The sequence below is a fragment of the Xenopus laevis genome, chromosome 3L (genome assembly GCF_017654675.1).
Source record: "Xenopus laevis strain J_2021 chromosome 3L, Xenopus_laevis_v10.1, whole genome shotgun sequence".
Lineage (NCBI taxonomy): Eukaryota > Metazoa > Chordata > Amphibia > Anura > Pipidae > Xenopus > Xenopus laevis.
Genome location: NC_054375.1, coordinates 61,424,045 through 61,440,901, shown reverse-complemented (window position 1 = coordinate 61,440,901; position 16,857 = coordinate 61,424,045). Strand labels below are relative to the sequence as shown.

Below are 16,857 nucleotides of genomic sequence, written 5' to 3'. Positions count from 1 at the left end.
TTAAGTGATGCATGTTGTAACAAACATGTTTTCCCGTGACATGATTGTTATGCATAGAGTATTAGACTGAGTGAAGCTTTGCGCATGTTTCTTCAAACCTCCACAACTTTATTTGCATAGACCTAGGTTTACAAAACAGTACCGAATAATTAACACTAACAGACATCAAGCATTTTAAAGATCACCTGACACTCACCCTTTGCTTGAGAATTTCTTCCAGCCATGTGCTACAAGCATGCAAAATCCCATACTAGGGACATACAAAACTCGCTCTGCAACTACAAATCCCACAGGAAAAAAAAGGTTCGATGCAGGGATGAAAGGCAGTATTATAAGACAAAGTGCCTAAAAACACAGACAAATATAAAAGGAGAAAGCATTCATTATCTGTGATGTAAATGGTTATTACACAGTTGTAAGAAATATAGTTAACCTGCAAAAGAAACTTTCACAGGATTTAATAAAACATACAAAATGGACAGATTAAGACCTTTTACTTGAAACAAGAATGTTTAATTGCTGGTTGTTATTGCACAGGCCTGCAATCTCAAAGCATAACGATCCAGGAGAATCGTGATATATTGCTTCACTACTGAAGAACAGAGGCAGATATAACAATCCACCATTAAGTTGGTCATAGTTGATAATCAAGGTACCTGACCTCAGTCTGGGGACCCAAACAGAACTATTCTGCTTATTCGGGACACTGGACAATTTATCAGGCACAACTGGTCAATTTGTATCATAGAATTTTTATACAGACTGACTATGATCACAGGATGGACTGTTGAAGGTCCACCACAAGGTGGCATACCTATCAAGACAGTTGAGCATGTATGGCTACATTAAGGGGCATATTTATTATGCTGTGTAAAAAACAGCGGGATAATACATCACACTTGCCAGGCTTTGTCATGACTTCCGCCAAAAGCAGTGTAAAATAATGGGGAATTTATCAAGGTGTGTGTACTCCACGTGAACGCAAGATTTTCCACCATTTATTTTTCACACAGTTGTTTTGGCGATTTTCATTTTGCACAGCATAATATATATGCCCCTAAATCTACTTACTAGCAGATAGCTTGTGCAAAACCTACACCTGTTGAAAATGTAATTTCCAATGAACTGCAGTGATTTGAACTGTGTGAACTTTGAGAAGAATTAACAGGAAAATGGTCAACAGCCATCAGTCTCAAAATCAACACTGTAGTTACTTCCTTAAAGCATTACATTTGTATTTGGAGAAAGTAAAACTACAAGTTATTAAAAAATATCCTAGCATGAATTACAGTTAGACTAGAGACTTTATGCCGCCAAGCTTTTTTTTTTTTTTTTTTTGCAAGAGTTCAAAACTTGTGATTGTGTGATAGATTTTCATAATTTAGTTATATTAATTTTATTAAGAGACCCTTCAGGGAATATTCCTAATATTCCTTTTTTTTTTTTAGATAAACTAAAACAAAAGTGTACTGAGAACAACATGCCAGAACTGCAAATAAGATACAAACAGATAATTTTTGTAGGTATTAAGGTAAAGATCTGTAGGTACTTTAGTTATGTCATTCTGCTGAGTATGTAAACAAGTTTTCAGAAAGTACAAATGATCACACAGTTTTAAAATAGTAATCATGCGGGGAAATTACAAAAGAACCAAAGAATTCAGAAGACTTGAAAATACTGGGAGCCAGTCAAATTAATTAAAAACGAGAGGGTGTTAACGGTTGAGTACAAACCGGACAACTGCATACCTCAGGCAGAGCAGTGCAAAAGTAGTAATAAAGGTTGACGTTTAAAGGATAGCAGAACAAGAAAAATTTCCTGAAGAAATATAGCTGGCCATAGACCCAAAGATCCGATCATACGAATCCTCGATTCGTACGATTTTCGGATAGTGTGTGGAGGGTCCCGACATTTTTCATCCCACGGAGATCGGTCGTTTGGTCAATCGGACAGGTTAAAAGATTTCTGTCGGCTGCCGATAATATCTCTGCATGTATTGCCGATCGTACGATTTTCAGAGGGAGACTGTCACTAGCTTTGGTTGGACATAACTTTCTTACGATTGCTGTCAGGGGCAGAACATCGGCTGATCTGTTATTTTACTACTTTATTTGAACGGAATGGTTACTGGCAGGTCGGGAGATGGGGAGGTCCGATCGTTCGAGGATTCGAACGATCGGATCTTTGCATCTATGGTCAGCTTATCATGTTAGCCTCAGTGAGCTACACCTTAAAGGGGTTGTTCAACTTCAAACACTTTTTCCAGTTCAGTTGGTTTCATATAGTTCACCAGAAATAAAGACTTTTTCCAATTACTATTTATTTTACATTTGTGACCGTTTTTCTAATATTGAAGTGTAAAGTTTCATTTTTCACTTCCTAACGCAGCTCTGGGAAGGGGGTCGCCGACCCTTTAACGGTTCTAAATTGATAATTATTTTTATCTTTGTCCCTGCTGAGCAGAATCCCTGAATTTCATTAAAGGCAGCTGTTAGAATTGATACAATAGTTGCTAATATTTCAGATACTACCGAGAAATGTATCAGCTAAATGTAGCAAATTGTAACAGTTCAGATGCTCTTGGATCACTGAGCTGCCAGACTGAGACCCCATAGAGAGGAACATTAAACTACATTTTTGGGAAAACTGTAAAAAATAGGTGGAAGATGGAAAGCAATTGAAAAAAGTCTTTGTTTATGGTGATCAATCTGAACTGAAAAAAAAGTGTTTGGAAGTTGAACAACCCCTGTAACATTTATTGCATGTGTATTCTAAGATGGGACAGTCTATTCTCTGCAGACCCTAGCACCATACAGAAAAAACTGATGATGCTTCACACCAGGCAAGCATCATAGGAAAGATGGCAATACATGGTTTATAACGAGAAAGGCAATCTCTATCTATAGCCACTAATTAACAGGTATCAATGGGTGATTTAATTAGCCTAGAAAGAAAGGTCTTCCACCAGCGAAGGGCCAAATCCTTAAGACATCTGTGAAAATCATGGTGCTGATGTATAGACACCATTAAGGAAACAGTAACAGCAAAAATTGTGTTTTGAAGTAATTAAAATAGAATGTACTGTTGCCCTGCACTGGTAAAACTGGCATGTTTTATTCAGAAACACTACTATAGCTTATATAAACAAGCTGCTATGCAGCCATGGGGGCAGCCATTCAGTTTGGAAAAAGGAGAAAAGGCACATGTTACTTAGTAGATAACAAAAGTACCATTGTATTATACAGAGCGTTTCTGTTATCTGCTATGTTAAACTGAGACTTTTGTCCTTTTTTTGGCTTTGAATGGCTGCCCCCATAGCTACACAACAGCTCATTTATATAAACTATAGTAGTGTTTCTACTTTTACCAGTGTGGGTCAACAGTACATTATAAATTAATTACTTTAAAAAGCTTTCATTTTTGGTGTTACTGTTCCTTTAGGTTAGTTATTCCTTAAATGTTTTCTGTTTTATTTTCTTCTGCATATCTTCAAGTTCTGTAGGAGCTTTCAATCCTTATTAAGGTGAGCAGGTTATATAGTATACTTGTAATAGCAGGGCAAACTATAGAACTTTAACTTACCATAAGCACAGTTTTTGAAGAATCTCCCGAATATCGAACACTAAAAACGATAAAGTAACCCAGGAGTAGATAGAACAGCAGTGTGGCCAAGTTGCGGATATCCAGAACAGATTCTATCAAAGGGATTGTTCCCATTGTCCAATCACAGCACAATTCTGAGGGATTTAGGAGAAGCCAGGCATTCACAGGAAGTAAGTAGTTAAATGTTAATTGTCTTGCTGGTGTTGTGCTTACTGCTGCAGGATTATCAAACCTAATAAAAAAAAAAAAATGCAAAATTATAGGCTTCCTTAAGGTTTTTATCTGAGCTCTGTGAAAAGCATACACCTTTAGACTACATAAAAATGGAAGAAGTGTGGGAGTAAAATACAGAACTTTGTCCATTTATTGGCTCGCATGACCCAACATATCTGTGCCCTTATGGGACAACTCATAGGGGCAGATTTATCAAGGGTCGAAGTGAATTCGAGGGAATTTTCTAAGTAAAAAAAAAATTCAAAATTCGAAGTAATTTTTTGGATACTTCGACCATCGAATAGGATACTACGACTTAGAATTTACTTCAAATTCGATTTGAAGTAAAAAATAGTTAGAATATTCAACCATTCGATAATCGAAGTACTGTCTCTTTAAAATGTATAGTTTATAGTTTATATTCCCTAATTTTGGTGTCTTTTAATAATGACATGATTGTGCTGAAAGAACTAGAGTCACCTTGGAAACTATTATCAAGGGGGAAGTATAACCCTGCTTGACTCCTCAGTTTTAAAAGACTATAAAACCCATGTCTCTACTCTGACGTGCTTCTAAACTGCTTGAAAGATGTGTACAGGAACCTAAATTATTCCTTACACTACTCCTTGATCTTCCCTACAATCTGGTTTCTACCTAAACACGACACAGTGTTTGCAAACAAAATTCTCTCTCCAAACTCTACAGGATATTTCTCTATTCATAGCCAACCTGACCCTTCTGCTACCTTTAGTATAGTGGACCATCTGCTCCAACTATAGTGGACCATCTGCTCCAACTACATCTTTTTCAAACTATGTACTCGTTCAGTCAAAGCAACAAGTTATTTCTCGTGCCCTCAAACTCCAGTCTGTCTCCTACTGTCTTCTTACCCCGCTGCCACAAGATTCAGTCACCAGACTCCTCATCTTTTGCAAATATACAGTGAACTCACGCCTTTTAATTTTATCTTTCAGACATCTGTACTACCTTTATCCCAAAGACCCCTAAATATATACCTCCTTTCTCCATATTTCTTCATCCATATATCTTTCATCCCTATCATTCATGTTCTTCAGGAATTATCTTACCTTGTAAATACTGGAAGCTGTGACTGAATGACCTGAACTCGTACAACAACAAGCAGAAGTGTGCTGAACATCAAAACAACAAGCTTAAGCAAAGTCTGAAGCATGGAATATGGAATGCTGCCTTTGCCCATCAGAATCTGCATTGTTGTATCCCACAGCACTGGAAGAGTATACTGGAATTCCAAAAGGAAAACAAAATATGTTGAAAGAAAATTCTGTCAAGCAATATTTTATTTTGACGTTTACCTTGGGAAAATCATATGATTAATAGGTCCAAAATCAAGCAACAGAAAAAAAATGTTCCACATTTGCTTGACCTGCAATAGCCTGCAATTATTAGTTTTGTACTAGTCTCCATGGGACATTCCTAATTCATGAAATAGGTGGAGTTTAGGGTGGACCGGCAGAATGTTGTGGCATAACTATGAGTGGCTGTGCTGACTGTGTCAGGGAGGTATACTATATTAAAATGCTTATTTACATTTGGCCAATAAGTCATAGTGTTGTGTTCACAAATAAATGGTAAGATGTGTGCCAGATGCATCAACAGGGATAGAAAATATATGCGGATATGCCAATGTTTTATTTAAAATCAGGGCTTCTTGCAGCACTGCACTGTTTAAAATTCAGACCATACAAGTAAATCAACAAAATGAATGTCAGTGGACTGTTTACCTGCTTCTGACACCGCATCTGACACTGAAATTCTAGTTAACTCATATCAATATGAATACATACATTTTTCCCCAAACCCCACCTCCCACTTTCTAGGCAGAAAGCTCACCTATAACCACTTCCTTTTTTTCCCAGGTGGCATCCAGCACCTACACTGGCTCCTCCAAACCTACTGAATACAGCTTTAAGCGCCTACCTTAACTATAGGTTGCTCCTAAACCTAGTAAGCAAGTTGCTCTGAAAAACACTGCACACTACATTGAGAGACTCTTTTGATGGTCCCCTCATTCATTCTATCACTCCCTCCTTTTTTCACAAAGAACAAAAATCCCAAGCCTTTCAAACTTACCCCTTGAGCAATGAAGACTTCATAGACACAGCAAATCCCCACAACAGTGATTCCCTGCTCTTTGCAGAGTGTGGCAACAGCAACAAGAGAAACTGCAACTGCAATTGGGGTCCAAACTAGAAAATAAAAACGTTTTTAAGGAGTATTTTAAATCTCACACACTATTGATAAAAAAATATCAAAATACATTGTTGGCACTAGTAAACAGAAGCCTTTGACACAAAGAACTGCTCCATAAATGGACAGTTAACCTTAAAATAAGTATGATGCTGAAATTCTGATGGCCGCAGCAAGTGGAGAGAAGAGGTAATGGAACTACATAGGGTCAAGTTTTTTGTTTATTTTTAATAAAAATTGTCCAGATTTTTTAATGAATGTAATATAATCTCTAATGTATTGGGCATCTTTTTAATTGGAGAACCTGCAAATGGGTTTTTATTCTTTTGCCTTTAGACCCACTTTAATCCCCAATGTCCCTTAGAACTGCTAGCACTGCCTGAATGCAAAAAAGATATTTACCCATCTGTGAAGATGACTAAATTGCTCAATATACTTTTATTTAGTCAGTAGTTAAGGTTAAGAAAAGAAAATGAAGTCCTATATATTTAGCCTTTTCCTCTTCAGTGTTACCAGTCTAGGAAGGAGTACATTTTCCAGCATAAACTGGCAGCATAAAGTGTTTAGCTCAACAATATCAAAACAACATTTTTTTTTAATTGGATTCATACTGAACAGTGGCACTGTTCTTACAGATATATAATAGGAAAAAATTACCTATAGAATTGTCAGGACCTTTTGATTTTGTGTAAGACAAAAACGCAGCCAACAGGAAAATAGAGGAGAGAAGCTCAGCTCTTCCGACAACACCTGTAACCTGTGAAGGCAGGACAAAAAAAGCCTTTGAGAGAAAAAGCATAATTTCTTGGAATACAATAAATATAAAACAGTGCTGCCTACATTTTTCAATCGGTGGGCCAATATTTGACACAGTAAACAAGGATTTAATGACAATGAAAGGCCCCAGCATTTCATTACACAATGTGGCACGAAATATAACAGAGTATACACTTAGCATTTCACAAATCAAGCCCCTATCATTTATATGACACAATTGTGTCCGATTTTAACACATTATAGCACCCAGAAACATTACAGTGTGGACCCAAAATTTCACGACACACTGCAGTTGTCATAATTTCAATTCACCAACACTAGCAACCTTTCAAGGGGCCTGCATTTCATGACACAGTCTAGCAACACAATCACAGTGTGGCCCTACCCTCTTCTCTTAACAGTGGCAATCTAGGTTCAAATACCAGGCACATACAGCTCTAATCTGCAGATTAAGGTGCTTTCTAGAAACATAGTCATTGATATGACAGATTTTGGCATTGCTTGTGCTGATCTGGGATGGGATCTTTCCCATCTTTTTTGTAATCCATCACTTCTGAGTTCAAATAAAGCAAAGCATAAAGCAGTAAAACACAAAAAGAAATGCATATTAGTAAAATAATGCAATTATTTTTTTTAAGAGGAGATAAAATCAATATGAAACCTTTTTCTTTTAAAAATCCATATTCAGTCAACAAGACAAAGATCACTGCAATTAAGGGGTTCTGGTGCCCTCATGTGGTGGTTATCTGCACTCAAGTGAATATAGCATTCCTGAAACTTTTAATCAAGTATTATTATTACTACGTATTATTAACAAAATCGGTTGGGGTGTGATACACGATGGAAAATCAGCTCTTTGTAGACCCAGGTGCACGCTGGGTAAGATTATAAGATTCAGTGAAAAGTGCTGCTGTCTTCATTGCATTGTACATTATTAACACATATTTAAAAACCCCTACATATTCAAAGTGCCAACATATTTTGCAGCACTGTACAATATATAGGTAGTGGAATTATAGCAGGCTATTTCACTTTAATACGGATCCTAATTTCTAAACTTCCCTAAACTGCATAACTGAATCACACAAAGGTGATCTGCATATCTTGAGTAGTAAAGATGGGGGTGTATAGTTGCTGAAAGGAACAAATTGCAGCTTTAACAAACTACAGGCAGTCCCTGGGTTACGATTGGTCAATTTTAAAGGGAACTTAAATTCAAAAAATAAAATCTCTATCAAATCCACTGCGGAAAATGAAACATATACATTCATTTAAAAGCAAAACACATTCTTCCATACTTCAGTTCCCCCTTCCTTCCGCATGGATTACAGCCTGCACTAATCTTTAAATGGCTGGTGACTGCTCTCAAACTATTAGTGCTGCTCTGAAGTAGAACTCTGATTTCTGTAAAATTGCAGTCTCAAAAGTAGCTATCCTTTTTAACTTTTTTTTACTTTTCTGCTGCAATGACCTGCTGAAATTTATCATGTAAATTGCACATAGGATAAGGAATGGAAAACACGTTGGTTCAGAAAAACACAAAGCAGTAAATGTTATTAATAAAGTATTCATAATCAGATCTGAAAAACAATCTACTTACTGCCTCTGTATGAATAGGATGCACAGCAAACAGCAAAGCGGCCAGAAGACTGATTTTGGTGTCCATGTAAAGTCTGCAGACTTTGAGAAAAACTACACATACAACAGCATGTAGAACCACGTTGAGAAAATGATAAGAGACAGCATTCAACTCACTGAACAGATAGTTCAAACGGAATGTCAGAACTGTAAGGGGACGATACGATTTATGGCTCCTCTCCTGCAAGATCAGGAAAAACAAAATTACTTTTTTTTCCAATAAAGAAAACTTCTGAATGTAATTGCAACAGTGGGTAAATTCAATCATAATTTATTTCTGAGAATGCAATCGCCGCATCTTATAGTTTCCAAATCACAGTATTAAACTTATTAAACGTATTAAACGTTGCCCCAACCAAACTCTATTATGGTCTGATTTGCATCAGAGCAGAGCATCATGAGTCCTGTGCAAGACTTGCAATTTGTGGGGTCTGAAAACCGATACAGTCTCACCCTAATCGTGACCATTGGAAGGTATGCCTGATTAACATATCAAAGTATTCTCCTACAGTTTAAATAAACCCCGAACTGCAAAACAGAAAGAAAGAAATGCTCACACTACCTACTGTTTGGCTGCAATTCAACTCCAACATACAGGCCAAAAGTAGAAGTGTACAACCATATTTATTCAAGCAACTTGTGCAAAAACAGCCTTACGCATTTAATACCTGCCTGGCTCTTCAGTCATGTGCTAAACGCAAGTAGGAATGAAGCACCTAAAGCTGGGTTTTTTTTTTGGATTGTACGTTGGAGTTTTGGTACCCAAGCCTGTTAAGAACCTACTACTTTAAACAAATGAGTTTTTTTTCCCTTTTTGCTCACACTACCTTTGCCCATAAAGACAAACTCACCTTCTTCCCACTTTGTTTGGAAAACATTCATAGACCATTCATGAATTAAGATTAAATCAACAGATTCTGCATAACATTGCACCCTTAATAAAAGAAGGCACGTCATGTCTGAGAAAACCACTTGGTCAACTAAAATGAAATCATACCACTAAATGACATCTTCTAAAGGAAACAGTTACTATTTTCACACCTGTACAGTGTATCTCTCTTCTATCTAATCCCCTTTCAGATGGGTTTCAGCTAGCACCTGGCACTACAATGAGGGCAGTGGAGCATTTTTATTTTTTCTGAGGTCCTCTAAACATGTTCAAATTAATATGGATAAACTTTAAAAAAAAGAAAAAAAAAAGTATTTCTTCTAATACAAATGATATACTGTATTTAAGAGAGTGCCAATGGAAATAATGCCTTCCATTGTCTTCTCATTGTGTTTGTACAGTGTTCATCATTAACCAGGCCTTTAGAAAAGCTCTAATGAAACAGGTGTCAAGAGAAAGACTGCATGTTTACAGATCTAGATAAGGAAGAGAAATATGAACATAATTGACAAAAGTCATGTCACAGTAACTGTGCTCCACATCCAAACATGTAAAATAAATGAATAAAAGTAAAATAATAATGTAGGGTTTGGAGTTTCAAACCTGAGAATAACTTAAAGGGAAACTAAAAGCCAAAATACATGTCTGTACATGTCTAAATGACTATAATAAACCCTTTGAAGTGAATAAATAGGCCTGCATGCCCCTTACCCTAAACATCAACTGTATTTCACCAGACAAGCTACCTCTTCTTCAGTGACAGCAATGCAGAGACGCATGGTTAGCCCTGGTGATAACAGTTGGTGGGCATGTGAAAGTGCAGGGACGTATTCAAATATTATCGCACGGCAAGGTAAATTTGAAGTGTCTCTAATTAAAGGATGAAGTGAAATCTCAAAATAGTTACATAGTTAAGTTAGGTTGAAACAAAGACCAAACCCAACAAGTTTAAACCTTCCAAATAAACACCAGTACCATATATGCATATACAGACCTATTAATACTATACAATACTATCAACCCACAGTTAGTAAAGATACTGATCAGTTTTTTGTTTTATTGCAGTTGCTTTAAGTGCCACAGAACATAGAATCTACGTTCTGTGGTTAAAAGTACCCCAAGTGCAAGAGAACATATATTCTACATTCTGCAGGCTGCAGGCTGCAGCACTTCTGGGAAGGGGAGCAGAGGAGCGACTTTTGCTGCATCAAGTCGGGTACCCACAAAGTGGTCGGGATACGGGCAAAAAGTCCCCAATTTCTTGGCCGTGTGGTCAGTCCGCAGGTATCCCAGCTGGGTACCCAACAAAGGTGCAGGCTTAAAGGAATTGTTCAGTGTAAAAATAAAAACTGGCTAAATAGATAGGCTGTGCAAAATAAAAATTTTTCTAATATAGTTAGTTAGGCAAAAATGTAATGTATAAAGGCTGGAGTGATTTGATGTATAAAATGTCAGTCAGAACACTACTTCCTGCTTTTCAGCTCTCTTGGTTTACAATGACTGTTTGTCCTGGTTACCAGGCAGTAACCAATCAGAGACTTGAGGAGGGGGGGGGGCACATGGGTCATATCTGTTGCTTTTGAATCTGAGCTGAATGCTGAGGATCAATTGCAAACTCACTGAACAGAAATGTACCATATGACCCCCCTTCAAGTCGCTGACTAGCTCAGAGTTAGAGATCTGAAAAGCAGGAAGTTGGATTCTGACTGACATGTTAGTCATTATTAGACATCTGTTCACTCCAGCCTTTATACATTACATTTTTGGCTAACTATATTAGAAACATTTTTTTTTTTTGCACAGCCTATTTATTTACACAGTTTTTATTTTCACACTGAACTGTTCCTTTAATCCCTCCCATAAAGATATTATAAGTTACAGAGGCGTATAAATATATAAAACACGAGGCTGAAGTATTTTTATACAGGACATGGAACTCCAAGGTGGCTTCTAATATCCTCATGTTGTGCAACAGGGGGTATTTTATTATAATAAACAGTTTAAGGGAGTCATGTGACAAATTACATCACTAAGCTCTGATTATAACTAATGACATCACTAAGCACCTTTAATAAGAATATAATTTACAGGATATTCATGGATCTTGTGTATTATATTAGGATTACTTTGATACACATTTAGTTTTTGGTGATACTGTTCCTTTAATTTAGATGACTGATGCAAGTACTGACATTGAACTAAAAAAACCTTTCCTAAACAAGGAAAAACTTACCTCAGACATCGGTGTTCCCCAGAAGTCATCTTGAAAAAGTTTTTTTAAGGGAGTTGATGGGTGTAAATCTTTATTGTCCAGAATAGCTGATACATCGTCAAAAACAAACCCGCAGAAAAGACTATTCCAATAACATAAAAATATGACACTTGATAAAATTCCAATCTCCTTTGGGCTAACAGCTGCCATTTTTTCATGTACCTTTTAGGTCTGAGGCCCTGAAAGAGGAGGAAATAAAAGCTGTTAATAAAAGGTTAAAACAGACTCTAGAAACAGTTGAACAGTAGCTTAGAATTTCAAAACAATATAATGCATAATATAGCAACGGTTACACTTGGGAATTTAAAGAAGTTGCTTCAAACAGTAAGAAGTGTGGATTCAATTCCTTAGACCTATTAGCCAATGCTTCCGCCCAATGAAGTCAGTAATCAGTGAAATAAAGTATGGTAATAAATGGTCAAGCGCAGGTTGTTGCTGCAAAAGTTGAGGTGCTGCATTGCACAATTAAATGAACATATTAAGATATATTACAATACAACGGTATTGTTATAGATCATAAATACATGCAAATACTGACCTAAACTAGAGGTAAAATCATCCTGTTCAGTTTACCATCTCTTAATACAATGTGCTAAATGTTGGCATCTCCAAAATCATACCAGCAGACAGGAACTTGGACTGTAAGCTCCAAGGGGATGAGAATGATGCATGATTTATTTAAATATGTTTCCTATGGATCCAAGGGGCCGATTCACTAACTTCGAGTGAAGGATTCAATGTAAAAAAACTTCAAATTTCGAAGTGTTTTTTGGCTACTTCGACCATCGAATGGGCTACTTCGTCCTTCGAATCGAAGGATTTGAACTAAAAATCGCTCGACTATTCGATAGTCGAAGTACTGTCTCTTTAAGAATAAACTTCGACCCCCTAGTTCGCCATCTAAAACCTACCGAACTCAATGTTAGCCTATGGGGAAGGTCCCCATAGGCTTGCCTAAGTTTTTTTGGTCGAAGGATAATCCTTCGATCGTTGGATTAAAATCCTTAGAATCGTTCGATTCGAAGGATTTAATCGTTCGATCGAAGGATTATTCAAATCGAACTATTTGCGCTAAAATCCTTCGACTTCGATATTTGAAGGATTTTAATTCCCAGTCGAATATCGAGGGTTAATTAACCCTCGATATTCGACCCTTTGTGAATCGGCCCCCAAGTGTTCCTTTATGTTTGCAAGTAACTTCCAACCAAATCAATGCATAAGTCATTAGACAAACTGTAGCTCTATGCAGCCTGTACATTTATACTAATTATAATGATACCTTAAATTAAACTTCTTTTTAATGCCAACCAAAGGTATCCAATAACAGATAGTGTGAAAACAAACAACCTCATAAATAGCTATGGGTGTGGAAGATAGAAACCAGTGCAAGACTTCTAGGAGGTTATTTATCAAAGGTTGAGTTGAATTTTTCCAAAATAATTTGAGTTTTTACAGGGTAGGTTCAGTAAAAACTTAAATTTTTTGAAGCTGCAAAAAGCTCAAATCCGAAAATATTCCAGCTAAAACCTGTCAAGGGCATGTACAAAGCAATGGCAGAGGTCCCTTGGACCATTTGAAGATGTTTTTAGCCATCATGATTTATGGTAGGTTGAGCTTGAATACTAGATCAATTCAAGCTATTCTAATGTTTTCATGGATAACTCAATCAATTTGATTTCCCCCGATTGCATTCATTCAAATCTTTTCATAAATAAGCAAACATTCAAGTTGTGTGTTTATTCGGGGTAGAGAAAACCTCACAAACTCGACCTTTCATAAATAACCTCCCTAAAGGCCACATGGTTCCTAGCTACATCTATACATTATTGAACAGAGATAATTATTTCTGCAAGACAAAGGAAAGAAGTAGTCACGCTTTTGTAGCTAGTTCAGTCTGGTTACATTTCACTTGAAAATATACACTTTTTGTTTTAACTTTTCATAGGTTGAATTTTTTTAAGGGAAATGAAAGAAATCAGTAGTGTTTAAACTGCTAATATAATGAAACTGAAACAACAGTGTCATGTGTTGAATTGTCAGTGAAACCCATCAAAAGCTTAAAGGGGTGGTTTGCCTTTCAATTAACTTTTAATATGTTATAGAATAGCAGATTCTAAGCAACTTTTCAATTGGTATCAATATTTATTTTTTTATAGCTTTTTCATTATTTCCCTCCTTCTTAGGACTCTTTCCAGTTTTCAAATGGGGGTCAGTGACCCCATCTAAAAACAAATGCTCTGTAAGGCTACAAATGTATTGTTATTGCTAATTTTTATGACTCTTTTATGACTATTTCTATTCAGCAAGAACTTCAGGACAGCACCAACAAATTATTTTGTATTAAAACGCCTTTATTCATGCTTCACAGGGGCATCACGGCAACGTTTTAGGCCACATGGCCTTTTGTCAAGCTTAATTAACCCTCGATATTCGACTGGGAATTAAAATCCTTCGAATATCGAAGTCAAAGGATTTTAGCGCAAATAGTTCGATTTGAATAATCCTTCGATCGAACGATTAAATCCTTCGAATCGAACGATTCGAAGGATTTTAATCCAGCGATCGAAGGATTATCCTTCGACCAAAAAAACTTAAGTGATGCATATTACATTCAAATTCGAGTTGGTGATTTAAAATTAGAATTTGTGAGTTTTGACCAAAAAAATTCAAAAACTCTAATTTACCATACTGACCTTAATAAATCTCCCCCTTAATGTTATTGTTACTTTTTATTAGCCACATTTCTTTTCAGACTGTCTTCTATTCATATTCCAGTCTCTTATTTAAATCAATACATGGTTGCTAGTGTAATTTGGACCCTAGCTACTAGATTGCTGATATTGCAAACTGGAGAGCTAACTCTTTCCAGCTTTCAAATCAAGGTCACTGACCACATATAAAAACAAAAGCTCTGTAAGGCTACACATTTGTTGTTATTGCTACTTTTTATTACTCATTTTCTATTCAAGCCCTCTCCTATTCAAATTGTAGTCTCTTATTCAAATCAATGCATGATTGCTAGTGTAATTTGAACCCTAGCAACCAGATTGCTGAAATTGCAACTGTACAGCAGTTGAAAAAAAAGTTGAATAATTCAAAAAACACAAATAAAAAATCAAAACCAATTTTAAATAGTCTCAGAATATCACTCTCTGCATCATAGTAAACATTAATTGAAAGGTGAACAACCCATTTAACCAAAGTTTAAAAGCAGTGTAACAGCAATCTAACACTTGCCACATCTCAACACACCATAGTTACAAGTGAAATATGGTGGTGAAAGAATTATGTTAAAAACAAAATCAACAAACCATGGATATGTCTTCTACTGCAAATATATCACCCAAATTGTATAAAGAACAACCCAGACAAACATCTAAAATTATTAATTAAACTTATGAGCTGCAGGTTTCCAGAATAACGTGTTCTGACAGGAAGAACAGCCAACACCCTCAACGTTTGCAAAGCACAATTAATAAAACCACAACAAAAAAATCTAAGAATTTAGAAATGCTGAAGATTAAATCGATCACTAACTGGCCCTCCGTTCCTATATATATATATATAGATATATATACACATAACATTTCACATTCATTTTTTATTATAACCTATACGTAAATTTACATCTAAATAGGTAGGACATCAAATAATTTTCAGTCTTGTACACAAACAATAAGCTGTGAATAATTCACAGCTTTCCCCTAAATAACTATGGCTTTTTAACCCAAAATGCAATATATTATTGTATGCACTAATGCCTAAAGTAGATGGTCAAAAGAACACTTAATACTTTTTCATGATCATCAGTCACTTTTACCCATTCAATTTAATATGAATGAAGCAAAGTAAAGTGGGATGCTTTATTATATAAAAATGAAAAGCTGATCTAACAGAAAAAGAGAGAATTAAGAAATTCACAGATATAAATACAGCATTTACCAGAAATTGAGGCAGAAACTTATTCTAGCTGTTCTTTTTCAGTAGTATAAAAGTTTTCCGCCACTATTTACCGAGTCAGATAAGCTTTAGAAATGCTCTATGAAGATTAAGTTGAATAATGTTGACACGCAAGCCCTTACTAGTTGACAAATAAAACTTGCCTTTGCTTGCAAATGTTCTGTAACATCCGCATCATTTGAATTTTAGGGCAAGGGATAAAGAAATGTGTCTCTTGTACAATTCTTACATAGAGAGCAAAAGACATATATGGCGAATGAAGTGCCACTGGGTTACTCAGGATTGTAGGTAATCATGCATAGCATAACATATTCTATTTCTCAGGCATCTCAACCACAGCTATTGCATAGCCACTTCTTTGCCAGTAAAGGTGCAACTTTGTCATAATAAGGAAGAACTGGAAAATGTTGCAAAAGAGACACCTTTTCAAATCCTCACATAGTTTCCAACATTTCCTTTAATGGTTACAAACTGAATGAAAGTATCATTAACTCAGTGCAGTCTCCTGTCTACACAGCAAACCATACAACCTTTCTACCTGAATGAACAGATCCTTAAACTGTCAGATATCACTAAAAGGCCCATCCATCAAAACATAAGCAAAGCATTTGAGTACCAGCAGAATCATGTTACTCTACAGCAACTAATAAGTTTGGATATGGGTAGGGGGAATTTTCTCAGATAAAGAAAGGTGTTTTTGTCCTTTAATAAATATATTTAGACATGCAAGACTAACCATTAAAAAAAGACATATTTATCTATGTAATGTTTTAATCCTGACTGCACCTTATAGCAGGGTGTTTACCAAATCATTCATTACAGAACAGTTAAATGCCTTCATTGAGTATTTAATAGTGTATCTTGTACACGGTCATGCAAATGCAATCGCTCAGTATATGTAGCTTTGCAGAGCACACCAGCTGCATGCATTGATCACTGCTGTACAGATGACAGGACGTTATCCTATTCATAAACTACAAAAGAAAACGGGGCATATTTGCAATTATCTTGCGGCTGGATGTCCCCATCACAAAAGCCTTACAAACTAACAGTGTTCTCAGAATTAGAGCCGACAGAACACAAGCACACTCACTTCGTGACGCACAGATCACAGCCGGCGCCCCGGCAACGCAACGCGGGAGTCAACGTGAGTGCCAGAGATTCGGCATCACGTGATCGGAAGGAAATCTGAATTATTCGCGCCTCGCGATATTACCGCGTTCTAATCTACTTCGCGCACACTCTGAAAGGTGGGGCTTTGGTGACAAACGGCGTT

The 16,857-nt window shown here is 36.4% G+C and overlaps 1 protein-coding gene across 2 annotated transcripts in view; it reads right to left on the bottom strand.

Annotated features, from left to right (window-relative positions):
• Positions 1-16,812, bottom strand: part of tmtc3.L (transmembrane and tetratricopeptide repeat containing 3 L homeolog) — a 31,330-nt gene extending 14,518 nt beyond the window's left edge. For both annotated transcript variants that reach the window (XM_018252376.2, XM_018252378.2), the window contains exons 1-8: positions 16,675-16,812; positions 11,583-11,800; positions 8,423-8,641; positions 6,703-6,802; positions 5,929-6,044; positions 4,905-5,077; positions 3,583-3,835; positions 197-345 (exon numbers count right to left, since the gene is read on the bottom strand). In XM_018252376.2, coding sequence (XP_018107865.1) covers positions 197-345; positions 3,583-3,835; positions 4,905-5,077; positions 5,929-6,044; positions 6,703-6,802; positions 8,423-8,641; positions 11,583-11,771 — 1,199 coding nt within the window. In that variant the 5' untranslated portion in view covers positions 11,772-11,800; positions 16,675-16,812. The remainder of the gene's footprint in view (positions 1-196; positions 346-3,582; positions 3,836-4,904; positions 5,078-5,928; positions 6,045-6,702; positions 6,803-8,422; positions 8,642-11,582; positions 11,801-16,674) is intronic.
• Between the last annotated feature and the right edge of the window lie 45 nt (positions 16,813-16,857).